Below are 26,249 nucleotides of genomic sequence, written 5' to 3' on the forward strand. Positions count from 1 at the left end.
CAATAACAAAGAAAGACTTGATTTCACATTTTCTGCAGAACTGGAATTCAGTGTAAACATACTCCACACCTTTTATAGATGGAAGTCTGACTTATTTTATACAATTTGCTAATCCAAAATGTGTCTTTTTCCTGACGAATGTACCAAGTATATTTGATTCTTTACAGATAGATTAAAAAAAGACCCCATACCACGATTATTGAAAATCAGGCTACCACTCAAGATGTCAAAATGACAAAAAATAATATCTTCATTACATTCACAATGGAAAAGGAAGATGTCATGGCTACATTCTATAATGTACTCCATATGGATAAATGATGGAACAAACACTTTGTGTAACACCAATATCGCTGCCAAAGCAAAACACTTTGATAATTTTTAGAATTAAAATTTGCTAAGAATAACCAATTCTTGAAGAAAGAATTGTACTTAAAGTAAATTATAGTTTTTGCTGGTCTCTTAAAATAAGCAATGGAAAAAGGAAAACTTTTAACAGACAAGACAGGACTGTCAGAATTACGCACTTTAAGGGCCTGAAAAAAGTACTCTTTTTAAGTTCAAAGGATACTTGACTTAATTCTAAGATGACATGATGAAAGTATAAAATATTTAAAACATCAGATTAAAAGAATATCAAATTGCCAGGGTTTTAAACTTTAAAGCTTAGAATACATAATTACTTGTTCAAATTCACCAGACCTCATAAAGCAACAACTGGCCATGTAGCGTTGTGGTTGTACTGATTTGAAGTCAGCCAGGTTTTCGGCAACACAAAAGCAAAGCCTTTCATGCATCTCTGGACTTACAGTGGTATCGCAGAGAGCTGTGTCAAGTGCTCCATGATGCCTCAGCCCTGCTGTTGGCATGGGTGGTTTGAAATTTATCGAGCAGCAGGTAGCCTGACAGTGTCCATTTTGGAAGAAGTATGTGTGTTTTCTTCTGAATCCAGCTCTAGAATGAGAGCTGTCGTGAAAGTACTTACAAAATAAAGAAAAATACTGACCTATGAAAACCTTTCCTGGGCACTTGAAAGCTGGTTTCCACAGGGAATTGTGTACAAAAGCCAATGAAAACACCATTAACAAATATTACAAGCATTTTCTCTGAAGCCGCTCTGTTGCTTTATGGGAAGAAATGGAGGCATTATAGTTCTATATCTTTTTAATGTGGGTGTCCCACTGGTTTTCTCCACTAAGAAGCTATTCTGTACAGTGAATAAGGAACCTTTTTTACAGCTTAAAATGGCATTAATTTAATCCTTTCATATTAAAATTTTCATTGTGCTGCAGTTGAAAAAACTAACCTTTGAATACTATGGCGACATTATTCCATCACAATGGTATACATTTATTCTCACACTTATTCAAAAATGCATTCACTGTCATGTGCTTGATTAAGCTTTTCAGCTTTTATTTCCAACGTATTTGATGTCAAATGAAGAAATTAAATTAATGCTGCAAATTGCCTTCATGTAGGGGGGACCCCAATGAGCATCTTTATTATATAAAACTTGACTCACTTGACACTGAAAAGCAACAAAAGAACAGTCATAGTCAAAGTCAAAGATCATCTCCCAACACAATGGAAATAAGCTATTTTGCTGACCCACTGGATTTGGGGTTGTGATGAACTGGCAAATACAATAAGTAATTTGTCTGCTATGTAAACTCAGGATTCCTTGTCTCTTAGACAGCTCAGCTGCATATCAAATGCTCAGCTTCTTTAGCCATCTGTTAAAGCCTTCTTTAGACCTCACAGGCCTCAGTCCACCCACTGCGTTGTTTTAAAGCTTCATTTCAGCTCTGCCCCACCTAAGACACGTATGAAACGTTTACTCATATAGCACCATTCAAATGAAAAAGGGAAACCAATACAGACTCTTAAAGGAGCAGAAAAGCCCACGTTGGACTTTACAAGCCACAGGCTCTTTAACAAATTGAACTCATGAAACGGAAAACCTACACATTCAAGTCCCAAGTCCCATTTCAACACTGCATGTACACAACAACAAATCTACCCAAAATGGGCCAGCAAACAAGCACAGAGTGCAGAACAAAAGCCTGCAGCTTTTAAAAAATAAAGTGGGTTAAACTCTACCGAGAGAAAAAAGGGGGGGATCCACACAGGATTTTAAATGACAGGAATATATGCATAGAAATGCTCCTTTTATAATGTGGTGTCATGATAGGAAGTGCTTCCTCATATACTTAATAATAATAATAATAATAATAGCTTACATTTATATAGCGCTTTTCTGGACACTCCACTCAAAGCGCTTTACAGGTAATGGGGACTCCCCTACACCACCACCAATGTGCAGCATCCACCTGGATGATGCGACGGCAGCCATAGTGCACCAGAACACTCACCACACATCAGCGATCAGTGGGGAGGAGAGCAGAGTAATTAAGCCAATTTATAGAGGGGGATTGTTAGGAGGCCATGATTGATAAAGGCCGCTGGGAAATTTGGCCAGGACGCCGGGGTTACACCCCTTTGGCCAGGACCTCGGTTTTACGTCTCATCCGAAGGACGGCACCTGTTTATAGTATAGTGTCCCAGTCACTACACTGGGGCATTAGGACCCACATGAGCCGCAGGGTTAGCGCCCCCTGCTGGCCCCACTAACACCTCCTCCAGCAGCAACCTTAGTTTTTCCCAGGAGGTCTCCCATCCAGGTACTGACCAGGCTCACACCTGCTTAGCTTCAGTGGGTTGCCAGTTGTGAGTTGCAGGGTGATATGGCTGCTGGCCAGCTTGTCCAGCAGTTATAATGTCTTCCAATTTTTGTTTCAAGAGACCTCTATTATATTGGGTAATTTTGAGAGGTTTTATCCACTCTATCAATTAGCTATGTTTTTCCAAGCTCCATAGCACATTTAGCTATGTTGCTCCAATTAAAAAATTGTCTACTACAAAATAAAAGAAAGAAGGAAGTTTTTAGATGACACTATGACACTTTTTCCTATGACTAATGTAATATAGGTTATTTCTACAGTTATAGATTATATATACATATATGAATCAAGTTAAGAACAAACTGTTATAAGTTCACTTTCCTGCATGTCTTAACAGAAAAACACCTAAGGCAGGGTATTTTTCTGACTCCAAGTGCTGAGCACAGAAAACAGTTCAGACAGTTCAGAGTCTGAACTGGTAGTTACATGAAGGGTACATTTTTCAAAGCATTTTAGAGCTTTTACCATTTTAGAGTTGTACCAAAACTCAAAAGAGGCACCGTTTTCCAGAGGAATGGATATGGAAATCAGCGCTTTAAGCGTCTCGTTTCATGATACTGCATTCAAAATCACTGAAATCTAAGAATTACCTTACAGTTACAAACTGTGTTACCATGTTTAAATGGGCAACCACTCACATCACAGCATAAAACAAGGGGAAACAGGAAATTTCCCAGTTTCTTCCCTTTTTAAAACAAATAAAAAAATACCTTTTTTGTTCTACTATGATCCAATGTATGCACAGAATTACTCAAAACTTAAATGTCACATTATACTTGTCATACATATTAGCCTCATGATCACTGCAGTTCCAACACTTTCGGAGGCAATGTACTTGCATAAGTTTAGAACTCAGCAGGGTACAAACAATGGAACAAATATGCCAACATGTAGGAAGAAATGGTGATGCATAATGTACAGTCTTTCAAAACCCTGCTATGCACTGTTTAACCACACAATCTAAAGCACCCAATTTATTGTTTCTGAATATAATTTTAATTGATTTACATCATAGTTACATTTATACTGGGATTGCTTTTTAAACAATGAAGAATATGACTGCAACACTTTCATTACAGTGGCTTTAAATCTCAACATTTAACACCTGGTGAGTAAAAATAATTTGGTAGTAAATACCAACTGGTATCTCCAGCAATGTCTGCAACTGACTTAATGACATCCCTCTCTTACCCAGGCTAGAGTACGTCCGTATACAGCAGTATGAAAAACAAATGTGGAAACCATTAATTATAGACCTCCTTACTTAAGGAATTCAAGAATTTCATCCCAGAGAAAAAAAAATACTGCTGATGAGCACTACAAGATGAGAGATAGAGAAAGATATACTGTATGACCTTTAGCATTTAGTATTTATGTAATCAAGCAAAGTGCTTGATCTATACTTTGATTTATAGGGTTAAAAAGATTACTATGGGGCAGGAAATGGAGCATTTTTATCTTCACATGGTGTTTATTAACTAAAACCCGTTCAAGGCTTTCAAACTAAACATTGCATTCAAAGCTAAACATGCTATGGTTTGTGTTATGTAAAATACCCTCCCATTGTTGAAGTTAAGACTTTCAATGGTGTTTAAAAAAAGTGTCATTCATTAACTGCATTTTTAAAGTAATTCATTAATTTTGAGACCTGATTTTCTCTGTTGGCTTTCAGAACCAAAACCATCTTCTTTGAATCATCCTGGTCTTAACTTCCTAAGAAAAGGGGACCCCAGTACCTCAATAAACCATCATAGAGAAAGCTCAGGAAAAAACAAACACAGAAATATTTAATTAAGGTGTAATTATAGCTCCAAGTGATTTTCTCCATTTTATTTTCCCTTGTTTTTGCTAAGTGGGACAGCAGTTAACTCAGCAAAGATAGATGTTAATTAGCAAGTTATTACTATGCAAATGTATGCCATTTTAAACAGCTGAAAAAGGGGGTACGGAGATATTCTTTCTTCTGCAGCACAGCTGGAGGACAATCAAACCTAAACTGAGTTAATGTGGGATGACATTTTCAGAGGATAAGAGAGAGGTGGAGTGGTACAGTGGCAATCTTCCCTTTGAATCTCTAGGTATGAATGTAGAACAGTTCATATTTTACAATTACTCAGACAGGCCTCTGGGTAGATATTCAGTATACACTTGGCGAAAAACGGCAATTTGGAAAAACATATTTATTAGAAGTAATGAATGGCCTGATGCCTTCACATGAAACCGTTGTGAGTCCCAGTCTGGGGAAACTTGAATTCATCAGAAAACACTATCTCTCTCTCATACTGAAGAAGACCTTCAGATAACAACACTATCACAAAGACACTGAGCTACAGATAGGGCTCTGACCCTACTTGGACCTAATGGGAAATTCAATAGCTATAAAGTCATTGATTCGGGGCGACTTAGGCCCCAAGGTCTGCAAAAACTTTTGACGCAGAACAAAGGTGCTAACTCAATTGTGTCAAGCCCTCCAATGTGGCAACAAGCTAGTGATGTGATTTTCAACAGTGTTAGCACCAGACAGCGACTGATTCAATATATAGCCTCCATTGCATCATAGCAAAGGGAAACTATATTTATGGTGTGCTTACATCACGTCCTTACTTACCTGGACTGCTTAAACTCAAAATGTGTAATCATAAAGAAGCACACATTCTCTGATGTTTGCTATTTGGTTCTAGGCACTCTGCTAAAATAAATGTCAGTATAAGAGATTCCTTTGATCATGTGTACACCTTCTATGGCTCTATACAATTAGGATATGTTGCAGTTCAAGTTTTCACTTGAACTGCAACATCCTAAACTACGCACTTCTTTGAATTCACACTGTAAAAAGTGTGAATTGCCAAAAACCCACTTGTTGTTTTCAAACTTCTACACCCTTGAGAACTGCGCCATTTACAAGTGAGCAGCACACCTCCCTCGCCAGTATGGTTGGTTTTTAAAATAGAAAAGTGGTGTGAACAATATTCATTGAATACGGCATCACAACATTAAGCATAAATTAAATTATAAATCGAAAATTCCATTTAGTGATGGACACATTTTTTGTAGGCAGGCAATACAAATAACAGAGGAAAAAAACGCCTTTGGATGCAAGGGGATTTCAAATTGACCACAACGCCCTCTAAGGCACTGGAAATTAAGTAATTACTAAATCTGTTTTAAGCAGATAATTGTTGAATATCATCAGTTTACTCCTGCCTAATGGGCATCTTGCGAAACCTGAACTGTCTGACGTGCCCCGATATTCTAGGGAGCAATGTTGAGATGCATGAAATCATACAGCTAGTAGCGAGCTGCTTTTAAAAAGAAATTATACACAGCCTGTAAAAATAAGACACAAACACAAGCACTACACAGTTCAAGATTAATCAGGTTTCAATGTGACAAGACAACTTCGCCGGTTCCACATCAATGCCATTAGACAGGAGCTGCTTCCTTTATCTGCCAAGATGAAAGCAAGATCCCCAAACACTAAACTGTACATTTTTTCATCCTCTAAGCTGGAGATAGTGCTATGAGTCATACAATATTTATTTAGATGTGCAATGAGTGAATATCAGGTTCCTGTAGCTAGCACTCCTATGTCTTCGCAACTGAGGAACCAGTGGTAAGACTAGCCATTAGGGATAATCCCCAGCCAGCTGCTCGGATCATCTGAGCTGGACCTGGAGACAGCTCTGCCCTTCTCAGCATGCCATCTGGAGTGAAACCCCAGCTGACTACATCTCGTCCTGACCCATCCACTTAACTAGGGTGTTAAAACATCACTTTGCAACATTACAGGCTTGGCAGCAGCTCATAGGCACAGTAAGCGTCCTACGTCCGAAACCAGATACTAGTAGGACAGGTCTATGAGAATGCAAGTTAAATAAACCTGGGACAACAAAAGCTAACAACAACAACAAAAAATCACCAGTGAAATAAGCAATTTTGGACATTTTAGGAGTGCAGGAATTTGTTTTTTTGTGAAATAAGGAAAGAAAAACAACCATCTAGAACATACAGTACATGCGTCTTGCACACTTTTCTAAGATTTTTTACCCCCATGAAAGCTTTCCATTCGTGAAACAAGATTTATCAATAACCACAGAAACTCTTTGTTAGGCTGCAAATCAAGCTTCGAGTGTCTTGTGTTCTAGAAATAAATTCATCTTATAATGGAATAGTACTTACGACTGATGAACACTGCAGTTGTAAAATACAAAGTCAACACTCGCAAACTTCTTCCCCGTTTCTTTTGACTTGAGGAACAGTTTCACCACCCGCTTATCACCTGTAGAGGCAAGAAACAGTGAAAAACAAATAAAATAATTGTGGAGAAATAATAACTGCATTTACACAGTACCCTTCATCCCACAGGACAGAAGTACATAATCAAAGGAAACTGCACAACACAAACGTGTTGAAAAACGTTTCACATGCTGGGAAAAATAGTGACAAGGGTCTTGATTCACAATATCTTTCAATCATGAAGAACTTGAGTCGATCTTATAATAGTTTGCTGCATTGGTGTTCATTAAATACAATCCTTATTGAGTGAAGCCTTTGTTACTTCAATACACTAAAGAGGGAAAATAGTAAAACAACCTATTGACACTGTCAGGGTTAGATGTCATTTGATGCAAGACTGGTATCAATTCATCAGATGTACTTTGCACAGCTGTTTGCAATGCTATCCCTCCCCTTGAGGCCTCAAAGGAAGTTAATGGGACCCACATTATACACTTGATAAACGGATGTGATAGAGAGACAGCCTTTCAATTAATAATGCTTCTACGAAGATATCCCCCCGAATATTTAATTTGTTAAGGTTATTTGGGCTGGGGAAAACAGGTTCACCTGTGAGGAGATGATTACTTGAAACACTGTCTGGATAAAAATCAAAAGTTGCAAATGAGGTCTGTCTGTTTTGATTCACTGTAATATTTGTCAGCATATATTCCTACTTCTTTTGGCAAAAGGAATGAAATGATACAGTAAGTGTAGAGGGCATACTATAATATCACCACCATTGCTATTTATGTATGCATTTTGCAGACACTTTTGGAAAAGGTGATGCACATTTGATGATAAAATTGCGATACTTATAAGAGTTAAGTATCTGTATAAGTTAATGATGGAATTGCAAGTCGCTTGATAAATATGCAATGTAATAATTACAGCACAAGTGCACTGAAATAATTTCTAGAAAGTCAAAAAGGTAGTAAGTCTAGCAAATAAAGTGCAGGATTATCACGTTCAATGCATGAAGAAAAAAATGGATATACATGTACTTCAAACTAAAAGCATAAAACCATATTGGGTTTTAAATAGAGTTACATTACATTATTATTAATACTTAAATATCGGATTTTAGTTTCCAGTGATAGAATAAAACCTAGACATACTGAATGTACTATGAGATACATTTTCAGTCTCAATTTGTTTTTTCACCCTAAGAATGCTTAACAGCTTTCCTTCTCTTGCACTTCGGCAGTTTTTCTTGATGAGGCTGTGCAGTATGTTCTTCCAGACGGTTTCTAGACTTCATAGACTAATTAGAGCAGCTCTGACCTTCTGTTCATCAAGGCAACGCTGTGTGCCTTAAATGATATGGATATCTGCATCTTAAGACTTGAAGGAAAAACAGCTTATTTCTAATTACACTTATCTGATTTGTGTATAAAAATGTTTACAGTCATAATGTCACAGCTCAGGATACAATTTACTGTGCAATGGGCTCAAACACTAGAATTTAATGAAGCTTTTCATGCAGACGACAGTACTTTTCCTCATGTAATTCTGTAAAGAATTCATCATCATACACAAACCAGGTTAATATACACATACAGTATAAATACATACACTACAGGCAGAAATCCAGTGTAAGAAAATGTATCTCAAGGAGCTCTGGACTTCCACGAATGAGCTACACCATGAAACCAAATAAAATGTCATCGTTGTTACAATTTGTTTTACTCAATGTGCAAACAAACAGGGAGAAGGCACCTATCTCAACATCTTGTTCAGTGGCCTACTTAGCTAAATGTGTTCTCATTATATTCCACTGCTTACTGACTTTACCCAATGGAGGTAAGGCAGGTGAACTACTGGTTGCAATACGGTGGAGCTTTTAAAGAGTGTTTTATTTCTTAATGCATTTATTGTATGAGAAATTTCAGAATGTGCAAATGCTTTTTTACTGTTATGCACACATTATGATTATACATTAAATAAACGATTTAGAAACTGTTAAGCACTGCGACGAGTTTCTTCCGGATTCCAGATAGCTCTGCAGAAACTTGAGCGCACACACACACTCACCCTGGCCACGTGTGATAGGGATGACATCCTTTGCAGAGGGGGACAGACAGTAGATGTATCCGCCCTCAATCCGCCCCTCACTCTCTGTGAAGTCCTCAAAGGAGCAGTTGACACCAGCTGAGAGGTCAGGCACATTGCGTGCTTGTAGAACCAGCTATAAGAGGGCACAGAAAATCAGTTATTTCAACAGTGAGAATGACCTGCTTTGGCACAAGTAAAGATTTTTCAATAAACCTGAGAACAGCAGCAAACCCTTCTTTACAGAATGGTAGGCTATGGGTTTTTCTATTGTAGATAACATTCAGCCGCTTTTAAACTTGTGGTACTTAACTGTTCTATTTAGACAGCAAAATGTAACCCCCAACACCTGTCCGGCAGCCACACTCGCAATATATCCTAAACTACTATGATAACTTTATAAAAATAAGTAAACATTGATAAAGGACATATGGATTATCTTAATTATGTAAAACATATGCTTTGACAAATAGCTTATTTCTTAAAGGGCTCCTTTTTCAAGCTAAATTTAAAATTCCACTCCGATAATTGAATTCCAAATATGGATAAACTGTCTGACTTTTTCTATGACAAAACACAGAAAAGGGTTATTCAGTTTCACCTGCCAACTACACATTTTGAAAAGGTTAGAGAAGGGAACTGTGTCGGCATGCAAGCTGCAAGGCATCAAGAAGAGGTAAATTTCACTTCGAAAAGTAAAGAGAAAAAATTTCAGCTATTTGGACTTGTAGAGGCTAAATGGCTGAAATGTTTCTTTTTTCTGCCTGGAATTAACTTCAACTTGTTCCTTGGCAACTGGACATTTTATGTTTTATTAGTTTAACTGACACTGTTTTATTTTAAGGCAGCGTACAAATTCTGTTTTTGCTAAATAAAAAAAAAAAACAATCTTTTAGACTGAACCATGATTATTTTTACTCTTTTGTCAAATGCCATTTCAACATTGCTGTCTTGCCGATTAAAATATGCTGATCAAACTGGCAGTAACTTTTTTTATCCAACTAACTTTTTCTATAAACTAATACCAGCTGATCAGTGGCCGTTGAGGACTGAACAAATGAAACCGCCACTAGAATAATGCCGTCAAAACCCTTCACATCAGGATATGTTCTTAAGTATGCTAGATATTAGTTTTCCTCTTATTCTGTTAGGAGAACTCTCTTCTTGAAGGCTAGCAATATCTGAAACTTCAGTATTAAATTAGGTATCTTTTCTTTTTACTGCTGCTGTGCATTGTTTCAAAAAGAATATCAACTGGTTATTTTTCATATTTTTATTACTGTTTCACAGACATAACTTAATTAGGCTGACATTGAAAAGACTCTTGTATTCTATCCCATAGCTTCCTTTCAAAGTTGTCTGCATGTCAGAAAACTCTGGTCTGTGTTGCCAAACTGTGATGTGCTTCTTAAGAAAAGCTTTGCTGGTAAAGATGCTCATGCGTCCTGCTTAAAGTCTGCAGTTGGCACATACAGCAATTCACAGCAGGTCATATTCAAAATAGTTTTGGAGATAGATGAGACTTCCAACCCAATATCAACTCTGCCTGAAGCAATGTTTATTCTCTTGCCCTCCCCACACTTTTTAGGTATTGTTCACACACTGTCATTGGCTCAGACACCTGTACCGAAGGGTGATGGGAACACACACACACCCTGAGGCTGGTGATGGATGCTAACCTGTACAAAACTATGGAAATGGAATGTGGTAGCACTGACCTGGACCTCAGACGTGGTGACCGAGATGTTCTTGGGCTGGACGCTGAGCTGGACGCACTGGCGCAGGTCTGAGGCAAAGCGCTGGGGCTCATCAGCCCGTTCGCACCTGTCCTTGCGGGAACAGCTGAAAGAGACAGAGGAGAAAGACTTCCTCAGGGAACAGGTTTAAAAATAAAGGGGGGGGGGGGCAGATCTGTACTCAACTCAGCTGGCCCCACTCAAGATTCATTTCATATTCTGGAGAACAGCACTTGTGTGCGTTTTCTTAAATAAGCTTGCTGGCAAAACATGATAATTGTCAAACCTTGAAAAAACACATTGACTTCAGAACATTGATATTAATAAGCATTTGGGAAACAACTCCTGCTGTTAGAAAATGTGTAACTTTGTACAGGAGTTTATAATAAATGTCAGAACAGACATTTCTGAATGCCAAGAACCTTCACATGATATCATTTATTACCTAGTGCTAATCTGGCTGGACACTGGGTCAAAATGTACATCATATTTATGAACGCTAGCGTCTACTACAAAATATGTGAATCAGTGGCTCATGCAAGGAAAATCCCCAAATAAGATGTGGAGCATGACAGATTTAAAATCACCATAGTCTATTGGTTTAATGATACCTGAATCAGTGGGTTCTTTAAGGAAAAGCAGAAATAAAGGTTTATATACTATATATTCTAATAGGAGACACAGATGCATGGGGCTTTCATTTCACCACACATATCAACTTCTCTCAGGGGGCTATGATAACCTTTCAGTCCTTCCAGCAAGCAGCTGAGTGAACAGAACATCTTCAATGAAATACCATCTCAGGGCTATTATAACACGTTATGCACAGAATTTAAGGAAAGCTGACGTCCACCGTTTTAAATAAAAATAATAAATATGCTTTTACGGTATTAAAATTGGCTGACTCTGCCATTTTCCCGACACAAAAGAAAAATGCCAACTATCCTGTCTTTCAGTCTCAATTTACTAAGTCAGCAAAAAAATGGCACTTTCCGGAGATTTCCCTTTATTTATTGTTATTGCAATAAATTCAAAGCTGCGGCAAAAACAGTGACAATTATCATTACTCATGTCATGGCATGAGACACCTGTGATTGTATTCTCTTTGAGCAATAGGCCTGTGGCTCTGAAATGAAGCCAGAAACATGGGGCAACAAAGACAACAGATGCTAGGCTTTACCTAAAAAAGACAGCAGATGACTGGACAGAAGTCCAAAATGACTTGGATTGGGAAGCCTTACTTAAGTTTGTACTCCATAACTGGGAAGCAGTTGGTGCCCCACCACCCCACAAAAACATTTCCATGCTATAGGTGTATCCAGGCAGGTGTAGAAAGTTCTACTCTTGTTAATATACACAACAAGCATTAAAGTACATCTGAAAACCAGGACCACAGTGGAACCACAGAAAAATGCAGATGTTCTCATTCTACATACTAAAGCTCTAGACGAATGAAAAGGAAGTGCAATTAGAACTGAGAAAAGAAGACACACCTTTACACAAAGGCAGAAACAGCAGAAATCATTGGTAGATCAACTGCTACTGTTAGATAAATACTGTAACAGTACCAAATAGGTAGGTGGGCCAGATGGCCTCCACTCGTTTGAAAACTTTGAACTCATGTTATTAACAAGGTTAAAGATGATGACCAAGGGAGGACTTAAAACAGTCTGCTTGAATTCATACTGATTGTCTTCCAATTCTGTGCTTCAAAATTAAAATACTGTAGCATTTTCAAATGAGGAATAATTTTGCTAACATTTGCAGAGCTATTTTAATTAACACACCTTAAATTAACTTACATTTTTACTCAAATAATTATGAGCAATTGAGATTTCTCCCCATCGAGCAATCAGTACAGATTGCTTCTTTCATTTAAAGAACTAAACCACCTCTGACTCACATATTTTAACCTGTTCTGTATATCTCAGCATAAACTGATCAATTAATGCTATGCTAAAGCACATTTATGATTCTTTTGTAGGTTCACAAAGAAAAAAAATAGAAAACTAGTTTTGCTATTAATGTTGATAACATAGCAATATGCTAAAAATGTAATTTCTGTCAGTGAAACTTTGAATGAACTACACAAAGGTTAATGAAGTTGGTTATTTCTGTGGAAACAAGAAACAAGTATCTAATTACAGAATACAAAAGACTAACTACATCTGTACCCAGTTCGGTAGCGACAAAACAAATTGCTTCCTTTATTTAAACTGGAGCATTAAGGGATAAAAGTTTGTTGTTGCACCAGAATAAAAACTACCCCTTGTGAATGCGACGGTACATTACAGGATGATGGAGGCGAAAAATGGAAGTCATTTTTTTCTTCACTTAAACATCCTTTTGGATTTTGTTTCTTGATCATCTTCAGAGAGCTAAAAAATCAGCAAGTCTAAAAAGTTTACCTGTAAATGCAAACACCGGGTGAGGAAACTTGTGTGAACAAGAGAATTTCAGCTTTGTTTGCCTGGAGGTACTCACATGTTGTGGAGGACACACCAGCCACAGTGTGGATCTTTGGAGCCCAGACATTCTCCACAGCTTGTGTACTGCTCACAGCTCTCCACTGGGACACGCCTGACCTGAGAGGGAAACAGCAGGTACTCGTTACACAACAGCCACACAGGTCAAAAAGTGGGTCAAAGAAAGACATTTACTGTAATGAAGCAAAACATTTTTAGAGTCCCTCCGTTATAAACTAAAGACCTTCTCAACATTCACTTTAATTTGTCCCTTTCATCACATCTTCAAAAAGTAACCTCTGCTCAGCCAATGTGCATAAACTAGAATGCAGCATTTTCTGGGATGTTATGTTACAAGTATACTGTAATTCGCACCATCTTCAACTAAGATAAAAAAAATGGCACAGGATGTGAAGAAAGTAACTAACTAAACCAGAATTAAAGTTTGGTCCAGAAGAGCACACAATCATATCACATAATCATGTTTTATAAAATCACCGCAAGATCACAAATTCTTAAAAAACTGAAGTCCAGGATTTTAAATTAGAGAGCTAGTCAAATTTAACTAATTTAACCGAGCAAAAAGTGTACAGATTTGATTCTTGAAATGAATGATCTGTGGTAAGATAGTGGCTTCAAAAAAGAAATAATGGAAATGATATCCTCTTATCCGAAATTATAACATGATATATAATATTATAATACTATAATGAAAAGGGTAAGGCTTCTGAAAAACAGCCTCCTTTCAGCACAAACATCATCCCCTGCATTTCAAACAATCGTAGAAAGCTTGCCGCCTCAAAAGCTTGCTTTGTATTCTGGCTGCTTTGCTTCCTTTGGGAAGCAGCCATTTTGCATGCTATCATATGGCCTCATCCTCAAGAAAGGACATTTTCATAAGATTTAATAAAGTTAAGGTACAGTGGGTTTTATACATCCTGCATCTCTTCTGTACATACTGATAAAAATGAGTAGAGATAATTTTATCCATCATCACAGTGACCAGACAGGAAGATACTGTATTTTTTGGAAAGAGGGTGGAGTTGGCGAGAGCCCAATAATGATATCTGAAAGTGATTAAAATTTTGAATTTCTATTATGTTTATTTGCAGAGTGCTTTTCTCCTTCATTTGCTCTCCTGAAGGTGACAGACTGGCAGCAAGACACACCACAGTTACAATCTTGGCATGAGTGCCACAAACGAACAGGGGCATTTTTTAATGTAAACCCAAAGCAAGCAGAGGCAGAAAGGAAATGATTCACCATGCAACACCAATGCCACTGAGCCAATGACAAATTTAAAAAGAAATGGAGTCAAGATGTAATTTTTACATTCTTCAGGGCCTGGATAAAATATATTTTCTCATTGTTTTATAAATTAGATTTATACTTGTGTTTTTCCATTTCTTTTAAGGTTAGTGTATTGTCTAAGGATTAGCATATCCCAATACAACTGAGAAATATATTAATAGAGATCTAAATTGTCTTGTAAAATTGGCAAATTCTTAGCTTTAAAAGAATGTAGCAACTGTCTGTGAAGACTAGCATGACATTTTAATAATCCTTCCTTGTTCATGTGAATATAATTTACCCCCACACCAATTGTAATAAGGTGTATTCAGCATTACATTTTATTACATTTTTATTCATTACACTTAGCGGATTAGTTGCTTATTGAAATGTTGCAGTTTTCTACGTTCTTGGCAAATTTTAAAAGGCAATTTAGTATGGACAAAGTAAATCCCCCATAAAAAGTAATTTCAATATTAAAACATTTCCCAGTCGTAACTAATGCACTAATGCCTTAACTTCATTCTTAATAAAGAATAAAAACATCTTAGGGAAAATATCTTAAAAAGAAATCAATTTTAAAATGAAATGTTTAAACTGTGTAGAACCCAGTCAGGGGCCAACCTTTCTGCTTCATCTGTACAATGCAAACATTTCAACTTGTTTTTTCAGTCTACGGAGATATTCAGAAGCTATATCTTATACATCCTATCCTTGTACGGTATACAAGTGCAAAGGGTTGTAACACAGAAAAAATAATCTTGTAAGTTTCCTTTAGGGGGTGTTTCAAAAATACCCAATGAAACTGTGAAAATATTCAGCATGCACTACACAAAGCCGAAGAATAAGCAGTTTCAGACAACTTCAATGGAGCACGGAACTCTCTCAAACTGCAGTCGCCATTGTTTGACTTTGATTGCCATACTGCTGCACTTGTGATTAGTCTGGCAAGGCAATGTCATTTACTGTAATACAATATTCATTGACAATGCACCTCTGGATGCTGGCAGACAGCCCAATGCAGCTGAGAATACACCCGTGTTAGGAAATGCGCGTACCGGAAAGACTTTAGATCCCATCATTGCCTGGGGCATTTGGCTTCGCAGTCTGCATGCCTCCAGCAAAGCTCACAACATCCCCTCTTCAACCATCGGCCTGACCTCTAAAATCACTCGAAGTCAGCATCCAGCCAATCAAAGCAGGGCTTTGTTCATCCTGTTTAGACTCAACCTTTCAGAAAAGATTTTAAATCCTTGAATGCAGGTCTTCAAATGCTTTGACACTTGGCAATTGCTGGTTGCAGCACAAGCCAGTCTTAAGTAACTTCCAGCAATTTTTCTACTCCTTAACTTCATTGCAAGAATGTTAATGGAAACATAACATTATGTTACTCATGAAAAAAGTAAGCATGCAGCCTATCTCAACACTTTAGATAGATGAGGACTCTCAATCATTACAAAACATTACAATCGTTAGCAGTATAACAAATATATTCACTGTAAAAATTACAAAGTTATTTCACAGCATGCTATGCGCAGTACCCATTATATTAGTGAATTCCAAGTTAATTAAATGGGATTTCTTAAGTGTTAAAACACCCCATTTTGTCTAAAAAGATATTAGTCTTTTTTTTTCTTCAAGCTGAATCGTAGAACAGGTACTGGTCTATGCCTGTAGGCAATGTCTAAATATGTCTAAAGAAGAAGCAAAAGACACATTTAATCTTTAAATTACTATGCTGTGCAGTCCCTGAAGGAGGCTAATTATACAACAGGACATTTTATTTGAGGATGATACTTTTCCTCGACAAAGCTTTTCAACTGGCTGACCGCCAATAAACAATATACGGCTCATTTTAAGGGAGAGTAGCCCAGTGACCAACCCCACTGTTCCTCTCATATGGGCTTCTTTTGAAATGACAGACAGCACAATTTCTCTGCACCCTTCTTAAAACCTAACGTTTTGTGAAACACCTGACTACAGTGCCTTGCGAAAGTATTCGGCCCCCTTGAACTTTTCAACCTTTTGCCACATTTCAGGCTTCAAACATAAAGATATAAATTTTTTATTTCATGTGAAGAATCACCAACAAGTGGGACACAATTGTGAAGTGGAACGAAATCTATTGGATTTTTGAAACTTTTTTAACTAATAAAAAAATGAAAAGTGGGGCGTGCAAAATTATTCGGCCCCTTTACTTTCAGTGCAGCAAACTCACTCCAGAAGTTCAGCGAGGATCTCTGAATGATCCAATGTTGTCCTAAATGACTGATGGTGATAAATAGAATCCACCTGTGTGTAATCAAGTCTCTGTATAAATGCACCTGCTCTGTGATAGTCTCAAGGTTCTGTTGAAAGCGCAGAGAGCATCATGAAGACCAAGGAACACACCAGGCAGGTCCGTAATACTGTTGTGGAGAAGTTTAAAGCCGGATTTGGATACAAAAAGATTTCCCAAGCTTCAAACATCCCAAGGAGCACTGTGCAAGCGATCATCTTGAAATGGAAGGAGTATCAGACCACTGCAAATCTACCAAGACCTGGTCGTCCCTCTAAACTTTCAGCTCAGACAAGGAGAAGACTGATCAGAGATGCAGCCAAGAGGCCCATGATCACTCTGGATGAACTGCAGAGAACTACAGCTGAGGTGGGAGAGTCTGTCCATAGGACAACAATCAGTCTTACACTGCACAAATCTGGCCTTTATGGAAGAGTGGCAAGAAGAAAGCCATTTCTCAAAGATATCCATAAAAAGTCTCGTCTAAAGTTTGCCACAAGCCACCTGGGAGACACCCCAAACATGTGGAAGAAGGTGCTCTGGTCAGATGAAACCAAAATCGAACTTTTTGGCCACAATGCAAAACGATATGTTTGGCGTAAAAGCAACACAGCTCATCACCCTCAACACACCATCCCCACTGTCAAACATGGTGGTGGCAGCATCATGGTTTGGGCCTGCTTTTCTTCAGCAGGGACAGGGAAGATGGTTAAAATTGAGGGGAAGATGGATGCAGCCAAATACTGGACCATTCTGGATGAAAACCTGTTGGAGTCTGCAAAAGACCTGAAACTGGGACGGAGATTTATCTTCCAACAAGACAATGATCCCAAACATACAGCAAAATCTACAAAGGAATGGTTCACAAATAAACGTATCCAGGTGTTTGAATGGCCAAGTCAAAGTCCAGACCTGAATCCAATCGAGAATCTGTGGAAAGAGCTGAAAACTGCTGTTCACAAACGCTCTCCATCCAACCTCACTGAGCTCGAGCTGTTTTGCAAGGAAGAATGGGCAAGAATTTCAGTCTCTCGATGTGTAAAACTGATATAGACATACCCCAAGCGACTTGCAGCTGTAATCGCAGCAAAAGGTGGCTCTACAAAGTATTAACGCAAGGGGGCCGAATAATTTTGCACGCCCCACTTTTCATTTTTTTATTAGTTAAAAAAGTTTCAAAAATCCAATAGATTTCGTTCCACTTCACAATTGTGTCCCACTTGTTGGTGATTCTTCACATAAAATAAAAAATGTATATCTTTATGTTTGAAGCCTGAAATGTGGCAAAAGGTTGAAAAGTTCAAGGGGGCCGAATACTTTCGCAAGGCACTGTAGGTATCTCAAACCCTGAGTATAGATTCAAGGAAAAGAAAGCTCCTAATCCCTAATAAAAACACCCATAAAACTCCTTTTTTTATTTAGCTAACCACACTCAACACATATTAAAAATGAATTTTCAGAATGCTGCTATCATAATGTTAGTTTTTCACAAAATTTGAATGTATTAACAGCACATGCACAAGTGACAGAAATATAATTTCCTGTGAATAATCAATTATGGTCAGAAACAGGTCCAAGGGTCTCCAGTTCTGGCTCTGGAAGACCAGGGTTTTTTATGTTTTCAAGGTCCCTTTAAAACACCAACATCTAACATCTAAAGAGCTGGGAGAAGCTATTAAAAGCTGTTAAACAGGACCAATTAAGCCAATAACTAGGTGATTCCACTAAAAAGCCCAGACAGAGGGAAAACAGCGGCTAGACAGTCAACGATGCCTCAATCACTGAAAACCCAAGGAGGAAGAGGGCCAGATAACCCAGGCAGAAAGCTATAGCTTGGCCTGGGCAAACTAACAATTTCTAAATTCACATATCGCACAGGAGAATATCATATACTATATATGAGATTACAAGGCTACAATGCAGATATGCCATTATTTGCTACATTTGTGTATTTTAATCTTCTAATTAATTTACCATATGTTAAATCAACAATTACATAGTGTAGAATGCAAATATACATAAAACCACATTTGTTAAGTAAAATTGTGGTCACACAAAATATATTGCTGCTCTTTATTCAGTCCAGAAAAGAGTTATCCTGGTCTTAAAAGAAAGTCCTACAGTGACAGGCTAAAAGGAATGAACATTTTCACTCCTAGAAGGGAACATGATGGAAGTATTATGAATCCCAAAAGGCACTAACAATATTAAGTTTATGGAATATTCAGAAATAGATACACAAACCAGAAGCCACAAGTGGAGACTATGTGAAAGCACATTTATAACAGAATATGAAGCACTTCTTTATAAAAAGGGTTGTGTAAGTATGGAACAAATGACAAATTACTAATCCACGCTGTTCAAGACAATACCCTAGCTTCTTCCAAACAATCAGTGGATGAGATTCTCGAATCTATTAGCGACAGACTATGAAACAGAATAGATGGGACAAACAGCTTTCTTTCATTTCTAACTATAATTATGTTCTACATGATGCCAGTGGCTTTCTTTTTTGTGATGCATTGTTGTGGAGTAAATAAAAAAAATCCTCTCTTCCAGCTCAGTGTTACACCTGCTAACACATAGAAAGAACTAAAAGGAAATATCCCAAATGAATTCTAGTTTTTGAACTAGACAACTTACTTTATTTTCATGATATGTCTTGGTATTATAGCAACAGCATTAATGTAGCAAAGGTTTAATAATTCTAGCATTTAATACATTTTTTTTAGCTTATGTGCAGCTAATAACCTTTCTCCCTCAGACAAGGAATTATGGATCCAGGTGGCAACCCTATGAAGCAACTCAGGAAAAAATAAACAGATGTGATTAAATGTAATCAGAGCAAAATGAAACTATTTCTTAATACTAATTTGAGCGTGAAGGTTCTTTCATGTGCTAATAGTTGAAAGGTCTCCTAGCACTAATTATGGATCTTGGCACCAGTTAACATCGTAATCCCAACGAAAACAACTTTTGGAAATGTCATGCATCATTTTCCCGCAGTTTCAAAAGTTGAAAAATCTTTAGGTAACCCAACATACAACTGCAGTTCTCAAAGGACCAGTCTGATTAACTAAAAATGTTTGTTTAACGTAGACATTTTTTGACAGCCCAAAATGTCACACACATTCTTTTATGAAAACCATATCAGGGAAAAAGAAAGGTATTGAAACACAGTGACCTCCCAAAAATTAACCTTCATGATGCGATTACACCGTGATGCAGCAGACCAACACAGGAAGAGAATGAGGCTGCAGATTCCAGAAAACAAATGTAAAACCCAGACAGTGTGAAGATGACACATTTCACCAATGACAAAACGACTGCTTTACAGAGTATTCTTTTTCTTATAATGATCAAGGGACAATTATCAAGTACATCTAATTATTCTAAAAATGTCATTTTCATTTAAGTCCATTTCATTCTGTAAGGGCCCATTAACTTCCTCTCCAGGTTGGGCTGATACAATCACACAGAATGTGATCTCTGTAAAATAAATAACACAAATGATCTCTTTTCATTAAGGCCAGAAAGGAGCATGTCTTAAACCGTTAGTGGAAGAAAAAAGACAAATGTATATCGAACTAAGATATTCCATTCCAGGACTTGGCACGGCAGAGGGGAATGAAGGTTCCATTGGATAGCAGTAATTGCTCTATCTGTGCAATTTGGGGCAAAATAAGAAGTACTATCACACCACAATGGGATGATGGATAGGTTACCCTTTCAACTCCCCAAAACCCCTGACAAGGTATAATTTAGTAAAAGCAGATTTTCTGTCTGCGTATTTTTTCCTCTCTTTTTAATTTGTTCAGGTATAAAGAAAAAAAAACCAGCAAATTGCACCATACATCACTTTTCAGCAGGATTCTGCCAAGGCATGCCCTTCCTCATAGAGCAGACATTTTAGGCGACAATTTACTGTACAAAGCCAGTCAAATATACAAATAAATACTATTTCACGGAAGGATGCTTAATGTTTCAAAAGCAAACACAAATACCTTTGTAATATTACTGCTTAATATCATGCAAGATTAGGGGTCATGGGAAAAAACAGAGGAACAAAAGAAAATAAGATACTGTTAAAAAAAAACATGCTTAATTAGTGAACCTTCATCTTTGAGGTACTGGAGACTACCTTTTTACGATTCTGTTGAAAACTGTTTCTGTCCAAACAAAACCTCTTGTATTTATCTTTTCTTCATGCCGTGAGAAAAACAAAAATGGAAGGCGATCTGTGAAAACTGTTTAATAAAATCAGATGGAATTTAAATTGTGGCCAATCAGGGTGTCCATTAAATTTGTCAACTGAGACCAAGACTAGGGAGGTTTAGCATATCAACCACAGAGACTGTTATGGGAATATGGTTTAAATGAAATTATCTTACACCACAAGGTAAGAAGCATGCTAATTATCTACTGCTGAATGCTGCCTTCATTCATGACCTTGATATTCTTAAGTATTGTTAGCACACAAGTACATAAGCCATTGGCACCGAAAGAAATAAGAGACCTTTTTATTATTCTAACTGATTAGCACTTGCAAGTTGCCACTTAAGAGCTGGAAGCCAGTTAAAGGCTTTGTAGCTCCTCTTCCATTTTTTTTCTTATTAAAGTAAGGTGTAATATACGCTTTTTCATTCAGCCTCTCACCCTCTTCGTAAAGTCCTTTGAACCAAAAAAAAAAATCAAGCTGGGTGACTACAGATCCAAAGCTATAAAGTTTCCATCTTCTATTAAAGACCACTTTTAACAGCTTTTTGGTGTAGTGAGTCAGGTTTTTGTAAATGTGGAAACAGCCATTGAATCTCATAAAGCTTTTAATACAATGTTTTTCATGAGCAATAAGAGCATATTCTAAATTTCTGCTCAGCACATTTTCAATCCCAAACACAAAGCTCAGTCATGCAATTACTCTAAAGACAATAGACAAAATTCTTGGGCATGTAGGAAAAATGTTATAGAATGTTAGCAAAAACAGATAGTTATGCATTAGTAAGGTCTAGTTAAGTGTATGAGGTTAAATTCATCCCCTCATTTTACAAAAGGAGAGCACAAAAGTGCTCTGTCATACACAGGCATTTTTACATTTAATCCGGTTAGTGTTATAAAGAGATGTGAGAATATTTGATTCAAGTACTGTGATAATACTGACAATGTCGACATGAAAGGCACAAGGTAAAATTTAAATGAGGAAAAAGGAAATGCAGGACCAGAACTAAAGCAATATTTGCAGAAGAATTCATAGGAATCTGAAGCAAAGTATCCAGATATACGGCAGACATCTGACATTTAGTGACCCTTCAAGGAATTGCCAAGACATTTTGTGTTCTGAGAATTCAATAACATTTGTGCTTGACTTGTTTAGCAGTTTGAAGACTGAAGTATGATTACTGTGGCTTTAATTCAGCAACATCTTCACTACCAATCGAAAGAAAATCACAGATCAATTCAAGGACTGACAATACGATGGATATCTTTAAACAGATTTGTGGCTGTATGAAACCAAATGCCATGCCGATTGCTGAAGTGGCTGGGTGGGACTTGAGGCTATATAAGGTACTATAACACCCAAACCCAAAAGGTTATTCCCTCCATTTTTCAAGTTTATAAGTATTTAGTTAATACAATTTTCTGCTTACCACCCCCCTTAAAAAAACAAACAACTTATAGTATTCCATAATTCTGGATTTAATATACTGGTTGCCATAAAGGATAAGTGGAAAAGTGGAAAATGTGTTGCATGACAGTTCTGTTTTAAGTTCATTTTTATCACCAAAGTACAGCTCATCTCTCTTAAAGCAGGTATATAAAAAAGTCTTTTAAATTCCTAGTCAATGCAAACTATGGTTCCTTTCTAATAAAAGATGTACATAAAAGATAACCCCTCAGAAGTTGTAAATTAGATTCATTATATATTATGGTTTTTTAATATCTCTTCACAGTCGACAGTTACAGCAACCAGTTGGATTGTGCAAAGAACCATCTGTGTAAATATCATAAATGAAGCTCCACTGCACTATCAACACTAACTCATCTGAGCCTTTTTTTTCCCTGAGAATTTGTAATCGCCATATTCATTGTGCTGGAAATTACCCCAATTGTGAACTCGCCAACTGCTAGGCAGCATGTCTCATGGTTACAACCCTTATACCTACAGAGGGTAACTGTAAATTACATGCACATGTTCGGAACCGTAAGTTATTATCTGTGGTGACATAATATATACAGCACTGTTCTCCCATCAGATGCAAATCTGGCACAGCTGGCTCAAAAATACTTCACCGATAATGCTGCAAGTCCACAGGAGTCCAGCCAGCCACATGGGTACCACTGTACATCACACAAACCAGTAGTCTATGGGTCTGCAGCGATGGTTGGCTTTCATTCCATCAGTACATGTTTGTTTAAAGGTCTTCGGTGCTCAGACCTTGGTTTTCAGAATGACCTAAAAGTACATTTTTTCCCAAAAACCTCAGCATATAGAACTTCAAGTACTCCTTTCCCAAGCTTTTAAGGGTTTTCTCCCTCAATTCAGACTTAACAGCTCTTAATAGGATATCAGTTTAGGATTAATAGACAATCAAACAGGTGGAAATCAAACAATCCCTTCTTTACTAACTAATTAGATTAGGTTCCACCTAGAAACAGCTTAACGAGGGGATTTATGAACTTAAAACATTGGTATAGGGTTGATACCAACAGTAAATCCCAATTAACCTTTTTGGAACTGAAAACAATTTTAAAACATACCTCAAAAAGACAACTATGATTAAGGACTCAGCTAGGAACATAATACAGGAGAAACAGATGCCTTTCAGTGCTTAAGGCACTTGAAATTCATTTCTTTGTACACCATTATTACATTTTAAATTAAACTCCATAAGCAAGAGTTACACCTTGAAAAGTGAATTTTAGACATAACTAAATCAAAAGACTACTTGACATTTTGCCTAGTAAAAAGGTGTGTGAGAATTATTAGGAAAACACTTAACAGATTAATAGAATTTAGGAAAGAAACTGTTCATAACCAAGAGCTGAAAACAGCTATTAACAGTCTGGTAAGTGGTTATTAAATTCTGATTTAAATCAATTTGTAAATATCACTCTGCATGCCACATTAGGATTTGGATTTTAATAAATGCACATTATGAACCATTAGTGTATTTTAATTTGTATCTGGTTTGAAAAACAAAATGGCCTCTTAATGCAGACAGATCTGATTAGTAAAATAAAGCAAAAAAAAATCTCTATATAACAACGTCCACCGTTTCATTAAATGAATTATCTCCTGTCTCTGAGGTCAGGGGTCTTTATGACACTCTGATCTTTTTGCATCATAGTGTTAATGTACTGTAAATGTATTTGTGACACTTACACAATACTGGATATAATGTGGTATACATTAATAACCTTGTCACAAGCATGGTGAGACACTACCTTTCTTTCTTCCCTCTCTATCCATACTAGCCTAGGGACATTACTAATGAGCTACCTTTTCTTCTAAAAGTGTAGAACATTACAATATTGAGAATCTTTATTCTGTCATCTCCAGACCATTTCATGAGACCGATCTCATGACAAACTGCTCTGAGGCGGACACTAATTAACTTCTAGTACATTTTCGTCACTCTGTATTATATTCTGCGATCCTCTATTAAGACATTCGCGTGTAAATCAGATTTCCGTCAGCTGATATTTTTGCATGAAGCGGCTCAAAAGGCTCTGACCTTCAAACAGCTCCTTAATTACCTCCTAGCAATGGGAATTTTAGTACTGTGTCAGTGTGCTGTACAAATACAGGTTATAACTGTTTGAGATGTTTAAATTAATGTCATGTTTTAAGCATTAGTCTCCTCTTGCATATCTTCAGTGTTTCTTTACTATTATGTGATACAGAGCCTCTGCAGCATTAAACCAATATGAATAATTTTGGTTTTTTCACATAAAATCAAGCTCCTTCTTGGTGCCGTGTGTTCTGTTCAGTAAAGATCTAGGAGCTTTTCTACAAAGGACTACAAAAATTATTTTGACTATGCTGTTATTCTGAACTAAACTGATGACTACTGGTGAATAATTATTATGCAAGAATAAATTGAGGAAAATGGTTTACCTGGCAGGATAATTAAATGCAAACACTTTAATTCAAAGAGCAGACTTCCCTTTTAAAGCATTTAGATTAACTAGAGAAAACGATAAAACGTCAATGTAGATTTTAAGTCCAACATGATTAGTTCCATCTATTAAACAATAAAACTCTCCTGTTTATCTGTAAATTATTTAGATGCATGACAGTCAAAAGCATCTGTAAAGTAACAAGATATTGAAGGAATGCAACAACAATTAATTTTGACCAGGCACAAAAGAAAGAAAATGAAATATTTCTTAACTCCTCTGGATCTCCTTCCCTTCCAGTCCAGATTTCTTATCATACACTGAACTGTGCACCATTTTCTAAAATGCCCCCAGTAAAGGGCAAGATTTGTCCATGTTCTATATGCTGTACACAGCAGTGTGAATTACAAAATAAATGATTAGGGGGTTAGACAGATATGGTACATGTTGCAAGATATAATTTATCTCACAATTACATCAGTCACCCAAAATCTACACGATCATTTGGCAGCTGAAATTTTTACATGGGTCAGTGCGAATTCAGTTTATGCAGAGCTCATTAGTTTTAAGCAGGGAGCTGGTTAAATTTCAAATCATGGTAAAATAAACTCTCAGTTTTATTTTGTGTGTGGATATCCAATTTATACATAGGAGGTAAACAGAGGTATTTCAAACCAGTTTAATCAGTGTATCCACAGTGAAGCCCATTGTCTAGCCACTGCCTATAAATCTGACAGGCACTAATCGAAAATTTTTATTCCACAGTTAAACAGACAGTTTAATATCCTCCAAAGACCTACAGTTTGCAGTGGGGAGATGTACGACTCGCTATCGGGAACTTTTAATTAACCGGTTGAGAACATGGGGAATGGTAAATTGCTCTGTCAGTTTTGTAAATGGAGTTTTTGAAGTTTGAGGCCCTGTACAACACAGCTCTCAATACTGGCATTTCTATAATTTCAGAGCAAAAAGTACATTTTTTTTGCTTGTAAGAAACATTTCTTTAAAATTGACTCTAAAATCATTTAGGCATTTGATTATGACGACTGCTCTACTGAAAGTTTAGAAAAACTGGGATAAAGTACTAATGATCATATGAGGAACACCATTCTGTAAGACAAAATCAAATGCAAGTTCATACAGTATATTAAGTTTGTTATAAACATTGGCTTATAATTGTAATAGCAACATCATACTTATTGAACATTGCAATTTTCTGGACCACATTCAAGATCACTTCTGAGTTAATCAACTACACTTTTTTCTTAATAGTAACTTCCCCTTTAACATCCCA

At 37.0% G+C, this 26,249-nt stretch overlaps 1 protein-coding gene across 1 annotated transcript in view; it reads right to left on the reverse strand.

Annotated features, from left to right (window-relative positions):
• The window catches only part of plxna1a (plexin A1a), a 278,302-nt gene that overhangs the window by 101,462 nt on the left and 150,591 nt on the right, over positions 1-26,249 (reverse strand). Inside the window, exons 5-8 of the mRNA XM_006631093.3 lie at positions 13,289-13,389; positions 10,787-10,910; positions 9,051-9,204; positions 6,921-7,020 (exon numbers count right to left, since the gene is read on the reverse strand). Of these exons, the coding sequence (XP_006631156.2) occupies positions 6,921-7,020; positions 9,051-9,204; positions 10,787-10,910; positions 13,289-13,389 (479 nt within the window). The remainder of the gene's footprint in view (positions 1-6,920; positions 7,021-9,050; positions 9,205-10,786; positions 10,911-13,288; positions 13,390-26,249) is intronic.

Source organism: Lepisosteus oculatus, chromosome 4, assembly GCF_040954835.1.
Source record: "Lepisosteus oculatus isolate fLepOcu1 chromosome 4, fLepOcu1.hap2, whole genome shotgun sequence".
Lineage (NCBI taxonomy): Eukaryota > Metazoa > Chordata > Actinopteri > Semionotiformes > Lepisosteidae > Lepisosteus > Lepisosteus oculatus.